At 38.9% G+C, this 19114-nt stretch overlaps 1 protein-coding gene across 1 annotated transcript in view; it reads left to right on the forward strand.

Moving 5' to 3' along the window:
• Positions 1-19114, forward strand: part of LOC126252815 (epidermal growth factor receptor substrate 15 homolog) — a 158167-nt gene that overhangs the window by 80168 nt on the left and 58885 nt on the right. The window contains exon 5 of the mRNA XM_049953756.1: positions 6588-6690. Within this exon, the coding sequence (XP_049809713.1) occupies positions 6588-6690 (103 nt within the window). The remainder of the gene's footprint in view (positions 1-6587; positions 6691-19114) is intronic.

The raw sequence follows: 19114 nt of genomic DNA on the forward strand, positions 1-19114 counted from the left end.
AGGCGCGAGAAGGAAAATAAACTTCTTACCCCGTTTAATTTTCTTTAACACTTCCACTAATGTAACAACACTTATATTTATACCCTCAGGAAACGTTTACCTATAAGTTTAATTCACTGCTTACTTACGATTTGCACGTGTGAAATTAGGCCTAGGATTCGTGCTACAGGTGCGAGAAGAAAAAATACGCTTCTTACCCTGTTTAATCTTACTTTATACTTCACTAACACTCCTACTAATTTAACAACACTTATATTTATAACAACTGTAAACGTTTAAAAAGAGCTTAATAACAACGTTTTTTATAATTATTTAATGCAGCAAATACTCGAAGAGTCCGCGTCGGCGCAGTGTTGCCACAATTTAATGACATTGTGCCTTTCCTCAGACCTTTTGGTCAGTGATACTCTCTCGAAGAAGCACTGTAATTGCTGCATTTGCATAAATCAGTTTCACTAACAGTGCATGATTTCCCTTCTCAATAGCCATACTGTTCACTCACATTATGACTTGCCAAATGACAGCCTGGATCTCATAACAGCATACAAACAGTGCACAACACCAGATTTAGACTTTGCGGCCAAAATTGGAACTAATTTTTATCCAACATGAATCAATTCTGCATTAACAGATTAGCATGTCTACCAAGTTTCGCCACCATACAATAATTACAGCCTACACTGGACCTCTATGAGTAGCTGCAGTTTAATTGTAGCTGCTTGGTACATGTACATAAAAACATATTCAGTTTCTTATGTATCTACATCACTGTTTATATAAACCGCATTTGTACAGAGCAGATGGCCCAGCCCAAGTCAAACAGATTACTCACTTTTGTGTACTGTGGCAATACCATACTGGTGAAACAAACACCGCTAAAGTTGATAATTATAACACAATCTATTTGTACTAATAATTACTGCATGGTACTTATTGAAAATGGAACGTGCTGCTGCTAATAATTTGTGTACAAGTGGAGGAATCTGTTTGAGCCGGTGTTTCAGTAGCAATACCAGAATGAAAAGTGCTCCTATTATAGCACAGAAAAATGCGAATGTGTCCTGGGCAGAGTCAGGGGTGTAAAAGAAGGATACTAGCTTTTTGACTTACCTGGCCTCTTCAAGGACATTTAAATCAAAACATCTTGACGTATCTGCACTCTTTTACTAGTTGGTATTAGTACCCATGTAATGTAATATAATGCACTGTGTTAAATAAAGTAACATGACACATGCCATCATGTCATTCAACATGCCATTTTTGATGTTGTGCAGTATGACACACTGTGTCATTAAAGTTTTGGATGCATGCATCTTGGCTCTGGGATACATCCTATTACATATGCACCTCCACTCTTAGATACTTCCTATTTTAGATACATCCCATTCTCTAGAACCACATAAATTTGTGCTCTCAAACTCCTCACCATACATGTAACAGGGGGTGGGCCTGGGGGAAAAATGGTCCCCTGGGAAAAAAGTCTCCCCCTCCCCTCCACCCAGAAATAAAATATTGTTTAGTAGTTGCAAAGTAACCCACAAGAACCATGCAACCAACTATGTGGTGAAATAGTACAGAATAATACTCACACATTATGTGGAAATATCTTTATAATGAATCATGTTCTAGGATAGGCTGGCACTTTGACATCCAGTGATTTGACGACCAGCTGGAAGAAGCATCCAAAGACACAAATAGAACCAACTGAAAATTTAATTAATTTGACTAACTGATAATTCATCTGATCATTGAACTAGATGAAGATTTAACCTGTTGACCAAATAACTGACTGACCAGATTTGCTCAACTTTGTGCGAACACAGCTGGTCTGTGGTTAAATCTAACTTATCTATCAGCTGAGTGAGTGTACTGTTTGGAAGTATTTGAAAGAAAATTTCCCAAATGATATTACATCTGGGGTGGGGGGTGGGTGGCTAGTGGTTGTGTATTGAATCAAGCTCTACATGAATGCTGAATAATTCATGCAGCAAATAATAAACTGTCGAGAAGCATACATCTTGATATTATCCCTTATCTTAAAATTCTTGTCATTGTTTATTTAAATTATGTAATAATCAAAATTGAAAATTAAGAAACTGCTGCTAGAAAAACTCCATGAATAAGTTTGGCATGAAATGAGTATGATAGGCTGAAATAAGCAAAAGGAATGCGAAACTGTCAACTTTTTGACCCTATACAGAAATTGACAAGCTTAAGCATGTTTTGTCCGAAAATAAATTTTCTACAATGTAGCATAGTAGTTTTTGAAGAAAATACAGTAAAATGTTGTCATCTACTACACCTACATCCATACTCCGCAAGCCACCTGACGGTGTGTGGTGGAGGGTACCTTGAGTACCTCTATTGGTTCTCCCTTCTGTTCCAGTCTCGTATTGTTTGTGGAAAGAAAGATTGTCGGTATGCCTCTGTGTGGGCTCTAATCTCTCTGATTTTATTCTCATGGTCTCTTCGCGAGATATACGTAGGAGGGAGCAATATACTGCTTGACTCCTCGGTGAAGGTATGTTCTCGAAACTTCAACCGAAGTCCGTACCAAGCTACTGAGCGTCTCTCCCGCAGAGTCTTCCACTGGAGTTTATCTGTCATCTCCGTAACGTTAGTTAGAAATAATGTGACCTTTATTCTGACAGTTATTTTTATAGCGATTTTATGATTAATTGTATTTTCTGTGTCATCACTGATAAAGCTTTAAATGCTCAACCAAACAGTACAATGTACCATTTTGTACAGGGCTGGGCATAATTCTGGCATGGTGCCTGCATTTTATTGCAGGTCCAAAGATTTTTCAGTGATTTTAAGTCACTGGTGAATAAACTCTTTAACATACACTGAAACACCAAAGAAACTGGTATAGGCATGCATATTCAAATACAGAGATATATAAACAGGCAGAATACAGTGTTGCGGTTGGCAATGACTATATAAGACAACAAGTGTCTGGTGCAGTTGTTAGATCAGTTACTGCTGCTACAGTGACAGGCTATCAAGATTTAAGTGAATGTAGTGTTATAGTTGGCACATGAGCGATGGGACACAACATCTCCGAGGTTGCAGTGGAGTGGAGATTTTCCCGTAAGACTGTTTCACGAGTGTATCCTGACTATCAGGAATCCAGTAAAACATCAAATCTCCAACATCGCTGCGGCCGGAAAAAGATCCTGCAAGAACGGGACCAACGAGAGCTGAAGAGAATTGTTCAACATGACAGAAGTGCAACCCTTGTGCAGGTTGCTGCAGATTTCAATGCTGGGCCATCAACAAGTGTCAGTGTGCAAACGATTCAACAAAACATCATCAGTATTGGAGACAAAGGCCCACTCATGTACCCTTGATGACTGTATGACACAAAGCTTTATGCCTTGCCTGAGCCTCTCAACACCGACATAAGACTGTTGACGACTGGAAATGTGTTGCCTGGTCGGATGAGTCTTGTTTCAAATTTTACTGAATGGGTCGATATGTACGGGTATGGAGACAACCTCATAAATACATGGACCCTGCATATCAGCAAGGAACTGCTCAAGCTGGTGGTGGATCAGTAATGGTGTGGGTGTGTGCAGTTGGAGTGATACAGGACCCCTGGTATGTCTAGATAAAACTCTGACAGGTGACATGTACGTAAGTATCCTATCTGATCACTTGCATCCATTCATGTCCACAGACTTGGGCAATTCCAGCAGGACAATGCAACACCCCACACATCCAGTATTGCAACAGTTTGGCTCCAGGAACACTCTTCTGAGTTTAAACACTTCTGTTGGCCACCCAACTCCCAAGCAATGAACATTATTGAGCATATCTGGGATGCCTTGCAACATGCTGTTCAGAAGAGATTTCCACCCCCTCGTACTGTTATGGATTTATGGACAGCCCTGCAGGATTCGAGGTGTAATTTCCCTCCAACACTACTTCAGGCATTGGTCGAGTCCATGTCACATCCTATTGCAGCACTTCTGCATGCTCTTGGGACCCCTATATGATATTAGCGAGCTGTAACAGCTTCTTTGGCTCTTCAGTGTATAAACAATGAAATGATAATCAGCTGTAATAACCAATTTTTTTAATCATATCGAAACACATTGCTTAAAATGCAACACATTTCTACCAAACACAGTTTCATGTTCAAATGCATGATTTTTTTGCACATAAAACCTGAATGATGAAAGATTTTTGCAAACACTTCTTATAATTAATGTAAGAATATATTTTTTATCATCATCTGTATCACTTTAAACCATCTCAGCATGTGCAGTTCATGTAGAACTGGATTTCATGTGCAGCTTGATACTGCTATATTGTGACAACAGATAAAGCTTTCACAAAACAACGGGATGGCCATTAAGTATGTCTATTTTTCTACCCACTTACAAAATTTTAACCATTTCACACAAGTTTGAAACATACCAGGTCTTTTCAAAAAATTCTGGGGCATTCATAATTTCACACCAATGGTGTGTTGGAGTGAATTGCAGTTGGCATCCCTCTACACACCTCTGTTTTATTTGTAACTGTCATAAGTTTCATTGTTGTATGTCTGTTAGTTATTGTTCAGTGCTGTATTGAGTAGAACATTGTGTCACACAGTTTGTGAATTAAATTTTGTGTGAAACTCAAGATATCCTTTACAGAGATACACCAAATGATACTGGAAGCCATGGTGATGAGTGCTTAAGCTCTACTCTGTGTTACATTTGGTTCACATGGTTTAAAAATGTCCAGACGGAAGTTAAAGATGATCCTCTTTCAAGATGCCCTTCAGTGTCTACTGATGACACTCATGCCAGGAACGTCAAAAAATTCATGCCACAGGGACAAATTGTTAATTGATGATACCATAACGGTGTGTTGTTAAGCCTGTGAGAAAATGTGAGAAGGAAACAGCCTGAAATGTGGCGAGACACTTCATAGCTCTTGCATCACGATAATGGACATGCACATTCATCCCTGCTGGTGTGTGACTATTGCACAGAAAAAGAAATCACTGTGCTACCTCATCCTCCATACTCAACAGATCTGGCCTCTCTTGACTTTTTTTTTATTTCTAAAGTTGAAAACCCTGTTCAAAGGACAAAGATTTGTAATTATAGACGAGATAAAAGAAAATTTGTGGAAGGCACTTCACATGATCCAACAAGAAGTGTATTAAGACTGCTTCAGGAAGTGGAAATGGTGTTGGGAGATGGGTATCAACTGGGGAGGAGAGTGTTTCAAAGGAGATCATGCACAATAAGTAAAAGGTAAGTGCAGAAAAATTTTGTGGACAATATTACAGAATTTTTTGAACAGACCTCGTAGAAGTGGCACACAAAAAACTCACAAAAATGTGTTTTTTGCACATAAAATCTGAATGAAGCTAGACTTTTGAAAGGAAGTTTTCAATTTTATCATAAGAACAAAATTTTTATTTTTTTGATTCACTGTAAACTGTTTCTGCACAGTCAAAACAACATTGGCAACATGATGCCAATGTTGTTTTGACTATGCTGCGGAAGTGTTACTGGGAAGCTCTTAGACATCCTTCACATAATTCTGATCCTTCCCCATGTGATTTCCATATTTTTGGAGCCCTGAAGAAAGACAGTCATGGCTGTTGATTTGCTTCAGCTGAAGAGATGCATGCTTGGATACTAATAGTTTTGCAGGCAACTCCAAACATTTTTCCATGAAGGCATCGACCATCCCATCTCATAGGGGGATAAATTTATAACGGCTATGGTGATTACTTTTGAAATAATAAACAGTTTACTTTACAGTCTTGCCTTGGGTTTGGGAGTATGTGTGTGTGTGTGTGTGTGTGTGTGTGTGTGTGTGTGGGTGTCTGTGTGGTCATTTGTTTGATTGTGTGTACTTTATCTAAAAAAAAAAAGAGATAGTGCTTGAAATCTAGTGTGAATGCTGTGTCTGTTATGTGTTTTTAGGCCCCATGCATTGATCTGCTATATGTGAATGGTTGCCTTTCCCTTATTTTATGTATTGTTCCATCCAGGAGTTTCCATTATTGTTAAACAGTTTCCTTAATTTTTTCCATCTTTTTCATTTTATTCGACTGCTTCTTGTATAAAAAAATCCAGTCAAGCCACTCGTAATGTCACAAGTTCCATGTCAGTCTCTCTTCTGTATTTATCATGCGCTTCTTTAAAAATTATGAAAACATTGGATTTATAATTACGATAAAGATTTTATGTTTCAATAGAATTTGATGTTGTTTATACATAGAAACACCCCCTGTTCACAGAATGAGATTTTCACTCTGCAGAGGAGTGTGAGCTGATATGAAACTTCCTGGCAGATTAAAACTGTGTGTTGGACTGAGCCTCGGGACCTTTGCCTTTTGGGGGGGTAAATGCTCTACCGACTGAGCTACCCAAGCACGACTCACGCCCCATCCTCACAGCTTCAATTCTGCCAGGAAGTTTCCCACTCTGTTCAATTATAGTACAGTTTCATCTGTGCATTATGCTTTATTTTCTAATAAACGTTTTTTCTGTACTAAATGGTGCTTATATAAAAACAATTGTGTCTGAAGATATCTTTGACCAAAATGTGTAGATTCCAGCTGGTTTCAGGACCTGGAACAAGAGACATTCATGTGGAAGCAGAAAATGGAAGTTACATGTCAGGAACATGCAAGACGTCTTGAAGAACAAAGGGTTGCACTGCAACAAAAGGGTAAAGTATTTATTAGGAAACTGTGGATGAAACATATAAATTAATTTCATCTTATTGTATATTAAAACTTTCACTGTGTTGACAAAGATTAATTTATGCAGAAGGTAATAAATATTACTATGTAATTTAATGACTGTTATTTACGAAAATTTATATTGCATGGTTCATTGGCTGTTCAGATTTAAAAGTGCACAAAATTTTACTGTACCATGGCCTGGTCATAAATTCATGCAGTCTGAACATACTGTTTTCTTATTTCTTTCATCTACATCTACATCTATACTCTGCAAACCACCATGAGGTGCATGGCAGAAGGTACATCCCATTGTACTAGTTATTAGGGTTTCTTCCTGTTTCATTCACATATGGAGTGTGGGAAGAATGATTGTTTGAATGCCCCTGTGCATGCAGTAATTATTCTAATCTTATCCTCGCCATCCCTGTGTGAGCGATTCCCCCCCCCCCCCCCCCCCCCCGACTTCGCCACCCCTGTGTGAGTGAAATATAGGGGTTTTTAGTATATCTGTAGAGTAATCATTTAAAGCCGTTTCTTGAAACTTTGTTAATAGACATTCTTGGGATAGTTTATGTCTGTCTACAAGAGTCTGCAGTTTCAGTTCCTTCAGTATTTCTGTAATACTCTCCCGTGGATTAAACAAACCTGTGACCATTTATACTGCCCTTCTCTGTGTACGTTCAATATCCTCTGTTAGTCTTATCTGGTATGTGTCCCACACACTTGAGCAGTATTGTAGGATGAGTTGCATGAGTAATCTTTAGTAGACAGATTGCACTTCCCAGTAATCTACCAATAAATGGAAGTCTGCCACCTGCTTTACTCATGACTGAACCTATGTGATCATTCCATTTCAAATCCCAACAGAGTGTTACACCCAGGTATTCGTATGAATTGGTCGAATCCAACAATGACTCCCGAATCCAACAATGGCTCATTGATATTATAGTCATAGGACACCACATTGTTTCGTTTTGTGAAGTGCATAGTTTTACATTTTTGAACATTTAGAGCAAGTTGCCAATCTCTGCACCCTTTTGAAATAGTGTCAAGATCTGACTGAATATTTATGCAGCTTCTCTCAGATAGTACTTCATTATAGATAACTTTGTCATTTGCAGAAAGCCTGATTTTGATGTTGATATTGTCTGCAAGGTCATTAATATACAACATGAACAGCAAGGGTTGCAATACATTTCCCTGGGGCACACCTGAAGTTACTTCTACATCTAGGACTCAATCCATGATAACATGCTGTGTCATCCCTACTAAAAAGTCCTCAATTCAGTCACAAATTTAACTTTATACCCCATATGATCGTACTTTTGACAATAAGCGTTGGTGCATTACTGAGCCAAATGCTTTTCGGAAATAAAGAAACACTACTACCCTTCTTGTAGACAGTTGCAACCTGTGTATTTTTCCAAGAACTAGGCATGGTTTTTTGTTAAAGGGATCTACGATAGATTATAGTGAGGAGAGGGGCTAACTTGCTGCAAACTCAGTATAGAATCTGACAGGGATTCCATCATGGCCTGGAGCTTTGTTCACTTTTAACAACTCCAGCTGTTTCTCAACACCACTGATACTAATACTTATTTCATTCTTCTTTTCAGTGGCATGAGGATTAAATAGGGGCAATTCTGCTGGGTTTTCCTTTCTAAAGGAACATTTGAAAACGGAATTAAGCATTTCAGTTTTTGCTCTGCAACCCTAAATTTCAGTTCCTGTCTCATTTGCTAGGGACTGGACACTAACTTTGGTGCCACTAACAGCCTTTACATATAAGCCAGAATTTCTTTGGATTTTGTGAAATGTCATTTGATAACATCCTGCTACAGTAGTCACTGAAGGCATCACACATTGCTCTCTTGACAGCCAAATGCTTTTCATTATCTATGGCCCTATGCTTTGTTTTACACCTATTATGCAGTAATCTCTGTTTACTCGGAAGTTTCTTTACAGTGATTGTATACCATGGATGTTCCCTCCCATCATGAACTTTTCTACTGGATACTTTTAAACATGAGCCAGAATTCCTCTAACATTACTGACCTTTGGTGAAACCTTCAAGTTCGTCATTGAGATAAGACATTATTGATTTTTTGCATGGTCTACTAAACATTTATATCTTTCTGCTTGTTTTAGTTGTCCGTTGTATTTTGGTAATCATTGTTGTCACAACCGCATCATGGTCACTGATACCAGTTTCAGTGTGGACATGCTCAAAGAGGTCAGGTCTATTTGTGGCCATTAGATCCAGTATATTTCCATCATGAGTTGAGTTCCTAACTATCGGTTCTCAGTAGTTTTCAGAGAAGGCGTTTAGTAAAGTTTCACAGGATGTCTTATCATGCCCACTACTAACGAAATTGTAATTTCCCCAACTAATTGTTGGTTAATTAAAGTCTCCACTCATGATTACAGTATGATTGGGGAACTTACATACAAGTGAACTGAGGTTTTCTCTGAAGTTTACGGTGGGTGATTGGGTGCATATGACCCAGTTGTTTTTTGCACCCTAAACCAAACAAAACTGGTGGGCAATAGAAGGATCCAATTATGATTTTATGCCCATCCCAGATACTGAGTCTTGCCCAAACAATCTCACATGCAAATTCAGTTTCTATGGCGGATTTGAGTTTTTTGTCTACTGCGCCAAATACACCACCTCCATTTCCCATTTGCCTATCCTTTCAATATACACTTAAATTTTCCCCAGAAGTATCACTGCTATCAGTTTCAGATTTCAACCAGCTTTCTCTACCTAGTATTATGTGAGCTTCACTGCTTCTCATGAGCAATTCAAATTCTGGCACTCTGTTATGAATGCTTTGACAGTTTACCATTAGGATTTTATACTCTCACCTATGGGAGGTATTTCTTTCAATCTTACACTGATACTTCCCAGTTTTCTACAGCCGTCATTATCTGGATTGGATGGAGAGTCACCTCCTGAATGACTTGTCCTAGTTGCATAAAAATAAGTTGTCTGTCAATGTATGCAGTTCCTTTAAAAATATGATGGGCATTTAAAATATGCTACAGAATCTGACTTTGTTTCATTAATTTTTTTTTTTTTTATTTATCCGTTCATTCATCGCAGGATCAACCCCCACCAACACATGATATGAACAGTAATACAATGATTATAAATAGCTCAAAAGCTCAAAATATACATTCACACAGAATATATAAGCATGCTTTTATGAGTGTTTTGGTGTTGGCCACGGCCTTGATGAAGAAACTATCCAAGTACTTGCCTGAAATGTTTTTTTTCTCCCCTACTAGTCTTCCGACTGGTTTGGTGCCTATTACAAACTCCTTTCCATCTCAGAGTAGCACTTGCAACCTATGTCCTCACTTATTTGCTGGATGTATACCAATCTCTGTCTTCCTCTACAATTTTAACCCTCTGCAGCTCCCTCGAATACATATGGAAGTTATTCCGTGATGTCTTAACAGATGTCCTATCATCTGTCCCTTCTTCTTGTCAGTGTTTTCTGTGTATTCCTTTCCTTTCTGATTCTGTGGAGAACATTCTCATTCCATACCTTATTAGTCCACATAATTTTCAACATCCTTCTGTTTCATCACATCTCATATGCTTTGATTCTCTTCTGTTCCTGTTCTTGCACAGTCTGTGTTTCACTACTGTACGATGCTGTGCTTCAAACATACATTCTCAGAAATTTCTTCCTCAAATAAGGCCTATCTTTGACACTAGTAGATTTCTGTTGTCCAGGAATGCCCTTTTAGCCAGTCTGCTTTTTATGTTCTCCTTGCTCTGTCCCTCATGTGTTATTTTGCTGCCTAAGTACAGAATGCCTTAAGTTCATCTACTTTGTGATCACCAATCCCTATGTTAAGTTTCTCACTGTTATCATTTCTCCTACTTCTCATTACTTTAGTATTTCTTCAATTTAATCTTAATCTACATTCCATTCAACACATCCTGTAAGTCTTCTTCACATTCACTGAGGAAAGCAATATCATCAGCAAATCTATCATTGATATCCTTTCAATTTGAATTGTAATTCCACTCTTGAACCTTTCTTTCATTTCCGTCATTGCTTCTTTGATGTACATATTGAACAGTAGGGGTGAAAGACTACATATCTGTCTTGCACCCTCCCTTTTTAATCTGAGTGCTTTGTTCTTGATCTTCCACTTTCATTGTTCCTTCTTGGTTCTCATGCATCTGGTGTTAAATGATGTGTCTTTCCACACAGCTTACCCTTATTTTCATCATAATTTCCAGCATCCTATACCAGTTGACATTGTTGAACACTTTCTCCAAGTCGACAGATCCTGTGAAAATGTATTGATTTTTCCTTAGTCTTGCTTCCAGTATCATTCGAAACGTCAGAAGTGCCTCTCAGGTGCCTTTATTTTTCTTAAGCCAAGCTGATTGTCATGTAACAGATCCTCAATTTTCTTTTCAATTCTTCTGAATATTACTCCTGTCAGCAACTTAGATACATTAGTTGTTAATATGATGGTGCAATAACTCTCACACGTGTTGGCTCTTGTAATGTTTGGAATTGTAGCAAAGAAGTTTTTTCTGGAAGTTGGATGGTATAACACCGGTGTCATGCATTCTGGTCACCAACATGAATAGTTATTTTGTTGCCAGAAATTCTGATTAAATGTTACCTCTCCCTTCTAGCTTACATGATTTTAAATCTCCCAAAGCTCTTTTAAATTCTGATTCTGAAACTTCATACCCTATCTCTTTCCTATTGACTCCTGTTTCTTCCCCTATCATGTCATCAGACAAGTCCTCACCTCCTCAAAGAGGCCTTCAGTGTACTCTCCATCTGTCTGCTCTCTCCTCTGCATTTAACAGTGGAATTCCCATTGCACCCTTAATGTTACCACCTTTGCTTTTCATTTCACTGAATGTTGTATTGACTTTCTGTATGCCGAGTCACTACTTCCGACAATCATTTCTTTTTTGATTTGTTCACTTTTTTCATGGAGCCATTTCGCCTTAGCTTCCCTGCACTTCCTATTTATGCCATTTCTAAGCGACTTGTATTTCTGTATTCCTGAATTTCTCTGAACATTTTTGTACTTCCATCTTTCACTGATCACTTGAAGTATTTCTTCTGTTATCCATAGTTTCTTGTCAGTTACCTTCATTGTATCTGTGTTTTTCTATCCAACATCCATGACTGCCCTTTTCAGAGATGTCCCTTCCTCTTCTACTGTACTGCCTACTGAATTATTAATTATTGTAGTATTATAGCCCCAGATAACTTCAGGAGTATCTCTTCATTCCTTAGTACTTCTGTATCATATTTCTTTATGCACTGATTCTTCCTGACTAATCTCTTAAACTCCAGCCTACTCTTTATCATTGTTAAATTATGATCTAAGTCTGCTCCTGGAAATACCTTACAATCCAGTATGTGACTTCGGAATCTCTGCCTGACCATGATGCAATCTAACTGAAATTTTTCCTTATTTTCTGGCCTTTTCCAAGTATACCTCCTCCTCTTGTGATTCTTGAACAGAGTATTTGCTATTACTAGCTGAAATTTATTGCAGAACTCAATTAGTCTTTCTCCTCTCTCATTCCTAGTACCAAGCCCATATTGTTCCATAACTCTTTCTGCTAATCCTACCCCTAGAATCACATTCCAATCCCCAATGACTATTAGATTTTCATTTCCCTTTACGTACTGAATTACCCATTCAATATCCTCATATATTTTGTTTATGTCTTTGTATTCTGCTTGCAACATCAGCATGTATACTCAAACTATTGTTTTCATTGCTGGTTTGTTGTTGATTCTGATGAAAACAGCCCTATCACTGAACCATTCACAGTAACCCACTTTCTCCTGTTCATAATGAATCCTACTCCTGTTACACTATTTTTACCATTTTCTGCATCTGTTAATATTACTCTATACTCATTTGACCAGAAATCCTTGTCTTCTTTCCATTTAATTTCACTGACCCCCACTATCTCTAATTTGGGGTTTAATGTTTCCCTTTTCGAATTTTCTAGCTTTCCTCCCCCATTCAAACTTCAGACGTTCCAGACCTTGACTTATAGAAAATTATCTCTTTGTTGGTTATTCAATCTGTTTCTCATTGTCACCTCCCTCCTGACAATCCCCTCCTGGAGATCCAAAGGGGGGACTAGTCCAGAATATTTTACCAGTGGAAAGAACATAATGACAGATTTTCAGTTACAGGTCAAATGTCCTGCGGATAGAAATTTAATGTCTTTAATGCAGTGGTTTCTGTTGCCTCATGCTGTTGATCATTGCTGATTCTTCCACCTTTTATGGGCAGTTTCCCACCCCAAGTGCAAGAGAGTGCCCTGAACCTCTGTCTGCTTCTCTGCAATCTTTGACAAGATCAGTGGCAGAAGAGGGTGACCACTTACGTCTGCCATTGCTGATGATTTTTATCCAAAGTTCGAGCAGTGGCTGCTCTCAAACCCAGGACAGATGATGTTTTGATTTACTAATAAAAGATGCTACACCTAGGCCATAGGCAATGGTTTAGGAAAATCTAAATCGTGGTGGTCCTAGACCATGAACATGCTGCTGTGCCCCTTGCATGAACTCTGATCTCTTCCGAAACCTGACTCCAGGCTCATAAATATGCAACTATGCTCATTACATGTCTTCAAGCCCTCTTGTCAGTCCACCTAAAAAAATTAGTCTTCCTCCATGATGAATGAGATGTTGAACTTGGGAGAATGACATCTCATCACAACATGCATTTTATGTCTTCAATAAAATCTTCTCAGTTTACAAGCCATGTCACTGTGAATAAAACACTCAAGCCATCAATAGCTATCTTTGCCACTGTCATTGGGAGTTAAAAATCACTGATTTCTGGGGATGCACGGTATTCCATTTATAGAGATGTAATGGCAGCATCTGTACCTTCCAGAGTACGTCGGAGCGATGGGAGGCAAGATGAGCAGCTTCTGACAGCTCCATCCCACCACAGAACTGAGTGATGTCAGATGATGTGATGGGCCTGCACCATATTTAAAACTGCTGCTCCCACATCTGTGCAAGTGTCAAGCTTACGGCTTTGATTTCACTCTGTTCAACACTCGTCCCCCATGTCCTACTAAGTGTGTACCCCTAGTTTCTATTAAAATTGTTCCTCTGTATTCTAATTTCAGCAAGTTTTTTTGATCACATAATCCCAGTATGATGGTATTTGAGCCAAAACTCTCATCTTTTCCAATTGTATTTCGTGCTTGTTTCCTAGGCAGTGTTCAGCCACTACCGACTTCTCAATTTCCCTTTGTTTGACATGTCATGAATGCTCTGCACAATGCTCATCAACATTGTGACCACTTTGACCTATGTAAATGCTGCTACATTCACAGGAGACACCACACATGCCAGGAACTAAAAAACCTCTGATGTGTTCCATCATCTTTCGGGCGTGCACTCGGGACAGCGACAATTCTTCTTGCGATATTTCCTAAACCATTGCCTATGGCCTAGGTGTAGCATCTTTTATTAGTAATCAAAACATCATCTGTCCTGGGTTTGAGATCACAACCTCTGTTGTGTTTAACAGGCCAGAACACTGGTCTCTGTCCATGTCTCTTCAGCACGTGTCCCATCTTGCTAATAGTTACTCCATAGTGTGGAAGGAATGCTGCCAACTTGGACTCTTGCTAGCTTGGGTCTTATAAACTGAGAAGATTTTATTGAAGCATTTGACACATGATTTTCTTATAAAAGCAGTACATTTTGACCATGTATTGTAATGTGATAGTGTGTTGTAGCTATCTCCTTTCATTATTAAAAAGTACTTTGAAACTTAGAAGTAATCATTAATTTAGTAGAATGCATCACTTATAAAGAATGCTTTAGCTGCCTTTTTAAACAGACCTATTTTAGTAATTTTTTTGTTTCATTGGAGAGTTTATTACACAATTTCATTCCTTGGTAGAAAAAATTGTTTTCAGTTTTTTTGCAGGTTTTTCTTTCGTAAATGCAAGTCCAAACTGACTTTTGCCCCATGATTACATATAGAACTATTAGTGAAGTGCTTAGTAATGTTTTTTTCTGATATGCACAAGAGATTTTAAATGGTCTTTTACAGTGAGCTAGATCGCTACTTCCAGTTATTATTCTTATGATCCTTTCCTGCAGTTTAAAACTTGTGTCCGTATTTTGTGCCTTCGAGTCCCTGAAAAGAATCCCATCGATAAGAACTGAATGCCATAGGAATAGTGTGTCACCACAAGAAATTGGCAGTTATTGTAAAACTCAAAGATCATAACGTGCTGATGACGCTGTTTTAGTCAGTATCTTTGTGTGTTCATTCCATGTTAAACGAGTTAGGCCTAAGCCAGTAGGTGAGCGAACCACTGCTGCCACACACATCACTAATAAGGCCGAAGGGGAGAGCTTGTGAAGAAGTGTCTTGCTGTACTAGTGGCAGATATAGCAAATTGTTGCTTTGTTATCACAATTGTCCTGTTTCTCCATGCCACATGGGCAAAAAAGTCTGGCAGAAGAAATTCGCCACCATAAAGGAGCCATTGGTTGTGCAGCTCACTGAGAATGTTGATTGACCTAATAAGAACTGTGAAGAAGAGTCATAGCTTGTCCTCTTGACACAATGTCGAGCTGCTCTAGGCATAAAGTGATCTTCGAGTCTGTTGACTCAGGCTCACTGATCTGCATCCAAGCAGTGAGCATGGCCAACTGTGGAGCAATCAAGAGGACTGTGGCCGCTTATATCATCAATGCACCACTGACATGAGACAAGACAACCAGAGCACTCCTGAGAGAGCTACCTTGGTGTGGTGATGAAGCAGCAGTCCAGGAAGCATTGTTCCATGCTGATTTTGGTAATGCAACTGTAAAATCCTTAACAGGACCAACAGGAGGAGATCACCACTATTTGCCATAGAGATGCAAATGGCAGACAATGCAAGCGATGTCTTCTCTCTGTGGAACCTGCTCGGCTATTCTATGGCAATGGGAGCTCTCCTGACCAGCTTAGACCCTCAGACCCAGTGCTACAAGCACCAGGGCAAAGACCACTTGTTTTCCCTCTGTCCTTAAAAACCTCTACTCTTCATCACTTTTCAACCAGTTCTATCACCTCGATGGGCCTGTGTCAGTGAGTAATCCTACCCAGGCGTATGGACAGCAACATGGCACTACATCTCATGAACTCCTCGATTTGCAAGCAGTATAGAGGTGACAGTAGGTCTGTTGAGATGATCACCACATTGGTGAGGGTGTGGAGAGGCTCCACCATTAAAAAAAATTCATGTTAAGTGACAGTATTCATTCCTAAAAACTTTGTGTATGTTATACAATTTATAGATTTATGGTGTATACTTAATACAAAGAAGTGCGTACTGTTTGTTTTCTATAAGTTCATTGTTAATTTATTAGGAACTGTCCAATCACAAACAGCCTTGACGGTTTAATTTGCTTTCTCTAATAGCAGTTCTGGTGTTTTATCATGACTGTGATGTTGCCGTCATTAAGAACTGAATCGGACACAATACACTATCCTGAGAAACACCTATGTTTACATATTTCTTGTCAGACAATTGTTTTACTCCAAATTACTCATCAGCGGATGTGTAAACTATTTCTACCTTTTCTCCTGTTTTCCAGGTAAGGCTGGAAACCCTCATTCACTATTCCTCTTACCTCTATAGCTTCTAGCTTGTTTAGCAGTATTTATGGTAAGCAGTATCAAAAGACTGTGGGAAAATCTAAGAATATTCCAGTAACATAACCATTCTTGTGAAGCACTTCAATTATAACTTCCCTAAACTCTGTAATGACCAATTTTGCACTTTTCTCACTTCAGAAACCAAATTGTGCTTCATTAAAAGATTGTATTTATTCATGTAACTCATTAGTATATCTTTCATGATAAATTCAGTTATTTTTGAGAATGAAGACAGTAGTGAAACTGGCCTGTAGTTTTCAATATTCTCCACATTACCTGTCTGTAGTAAGGGCACAACTCGTGTGCAGTTTAGGTACTCTGGAAAAATACCTGAACCAAAGGACCCATTTACGTTTCTTAATAGGGCTTTTATGTTGTCTATGTCTGGTATAATCAATGCCCACACCATGGCGCCTGCAGCTGCGTGGCCACGTCTTTACGTCATACAGCCAACAGCCGGCACGCCCTGCTTATGCGCAGCTCTGCACAGCTGTACAGCGCAGGCGCGGGCCTCACACATTGAGTGCCTCCGCACTGTCATGGCAACCTTGGCCGGCGTCCTCCCGAGAGATAGTTATGTTAGGCTGCGCCACCAATCATAATAGGACACGACAAGCGAACTCGGTTACAGTGGTCATATTCCTCTGCCACTTGCCCTATATAACTGCATGCGCCACCACGCCTAGCAGTCTCGTGTTGGGCTACCTACTTGCTACGTCGACGTTGCACCCAGGAACGATGCTACACTGTGCTACGACTGTTTACCATATCGGACTTGGACTCTGCAGCCCAATCGCTGCTCTTAATCAAGCACCAAGTTGTGTTAGTATTGTGGAACTGTTGGCAATAAACAGAATTTGGAACTCACGCCAGTCATTATTTGTTGTTTCTCCAATTACGGATACAACACTATGCATGCTTCATATTTTTTAAATTTCTGTATTGTATTCCAGACCTGTGTGTGTCTTGTTGTGTGGTCCTACATGCGCTTTAGAAAGATCTTGTTGCAAGTTCTCCATAATACTAGATAAATGGTCGTTTACAACACTGAAAATCTTTGATTTGTGTGTTTTTGTACTTGTGTCTGTCTGTGAATCATCATGGAAGTTAGTAATAATTAACATATGGGCAAATGGCATTTAATTGGATTTAAATTATTATTATCTTAAGAGTAGCAAACTGTGCTAGTCATTGATAAAACGTGTTTCCTAACAAAATTAAATGTATTTTTAGTTGAACAGAAACCTGAAAATTAATGGTATCCCAGTATTGTAGTATCAGTGCTTCTTTTAGACTTAAAGGGAGAGAGGAAGTACAAGAAAAACACATCAAGTGCTAAAAAGATATGGATAAGTGATGTTTAATCATGTCAAAAGGCACATAAATGATAAAGACTGAACAGAAGTTGAAAAATGTGGTTCAATATCAGGATTAGTATTTCCCAAAACAGGAAGTTTATGTAGCAGTTATGATTTTGTAGTGGTAATGACAAACAGTTTTAGAAAATCATCGACTGTTAATCTACTAAATTCATATTATTGCTTTAAGCAATAAATAGTAAACTTTCTTGTTTCTAAAATCTAAACCTCCAGATGTCAGACACTCAGATCTATACCAAATGTTGTATGTTGATAGAATATCAACCAAAACTCTGATTTAGTTCATACTATGTGCTGTCATCCAGCAGAACGGGGATAAACGTTAATTAAAGATAACACCACAACTACTAGAACACAGGAGAAGCTATCTGTGAGCAATTGATACTGTCGGTTCTGTAGGTAAGTTGGTAGAGTGACAGGTCATCATGCTACTGAAACTAGCAGCCAGCCTAAATGGTTAGCAAATTGGAGCACAAACGGTTGCATGGCCTATGCCAGTGAAGTGGGAATTTTTGTCAACAATGAGCAGGACATTGACAAAATAGAGCCAATCATAAGAACTTTCCAAAACGCATCAGGAGCATGGGTGAATCCCAGGAAAACAGTGCTGCTACCCATTGGCAACGGGAGTGTGACAAGCAGCAGGCTCGGGATGGAAATACAGAAATGTCCACTAAAGGCTGTGGCACAAAGCTGGTGAACAATCCTCCATACAATAAGACAGCTTTTTAGGACTCATGTGAATCGTTATCTAATGCTGGGACAAAGAGTCAAACTCATCAACACACCAATCATGTTGGAAGCCTGGTATGTGGCACAGATACTATGCACATCACACTAACAGAAATTACATGAGCGATACAAGGGGGTGTCTATTACCTGTTGTGGAGGTGGGAGATATTCAGTGTCACAGGCAATGTGCTTGTTGAGAAAGTAGGAAGGAGGGCTGGTATTGGTTGATGTGAAGACAAACTGTGCAGTGCTATTGCTGCACAGAGCAATCCAAATGGAGAACAAGAATAGAGGCAGTATAACTGCCTACCTAATAAGAGGGTGAGTAAAATGAAATCCTAAAATTTTTAAAAAAATATTATTTATTGTGCAGAAGTGGTAAAAAGCTGTATAACTTTTCAACATAATCTCCCCCACGCTCAATGCAAGTCCTCCAACACTTACAAAATGCATAAATTCCTTTAGAAAAAAATTCATTTGGTAGTCTGTGCAACCACTCATGCAGCACGTGGCATACCTCTTCATCAGGACGGAACTTCTTTCCTCCCATTGTGTCTTTGAGTGGTCCAAATATAAGGAAATCACTTGGGACAAGGTCATT

This window comes from Schistocerca nitens, chromosome 4 (assembly GCF_023898315.1).
Source record: "Schistocerca nitens isolate TAMUIC-IGC-003100 chromosome 4, iqSchNite1.1, whole genome shotgun sequence".
NCBI lineage: Eukaryota > Metazoa > Arthropoda > Insecta > Orthoptera > Acrididae > Schistocerca > Schistocerca nitens.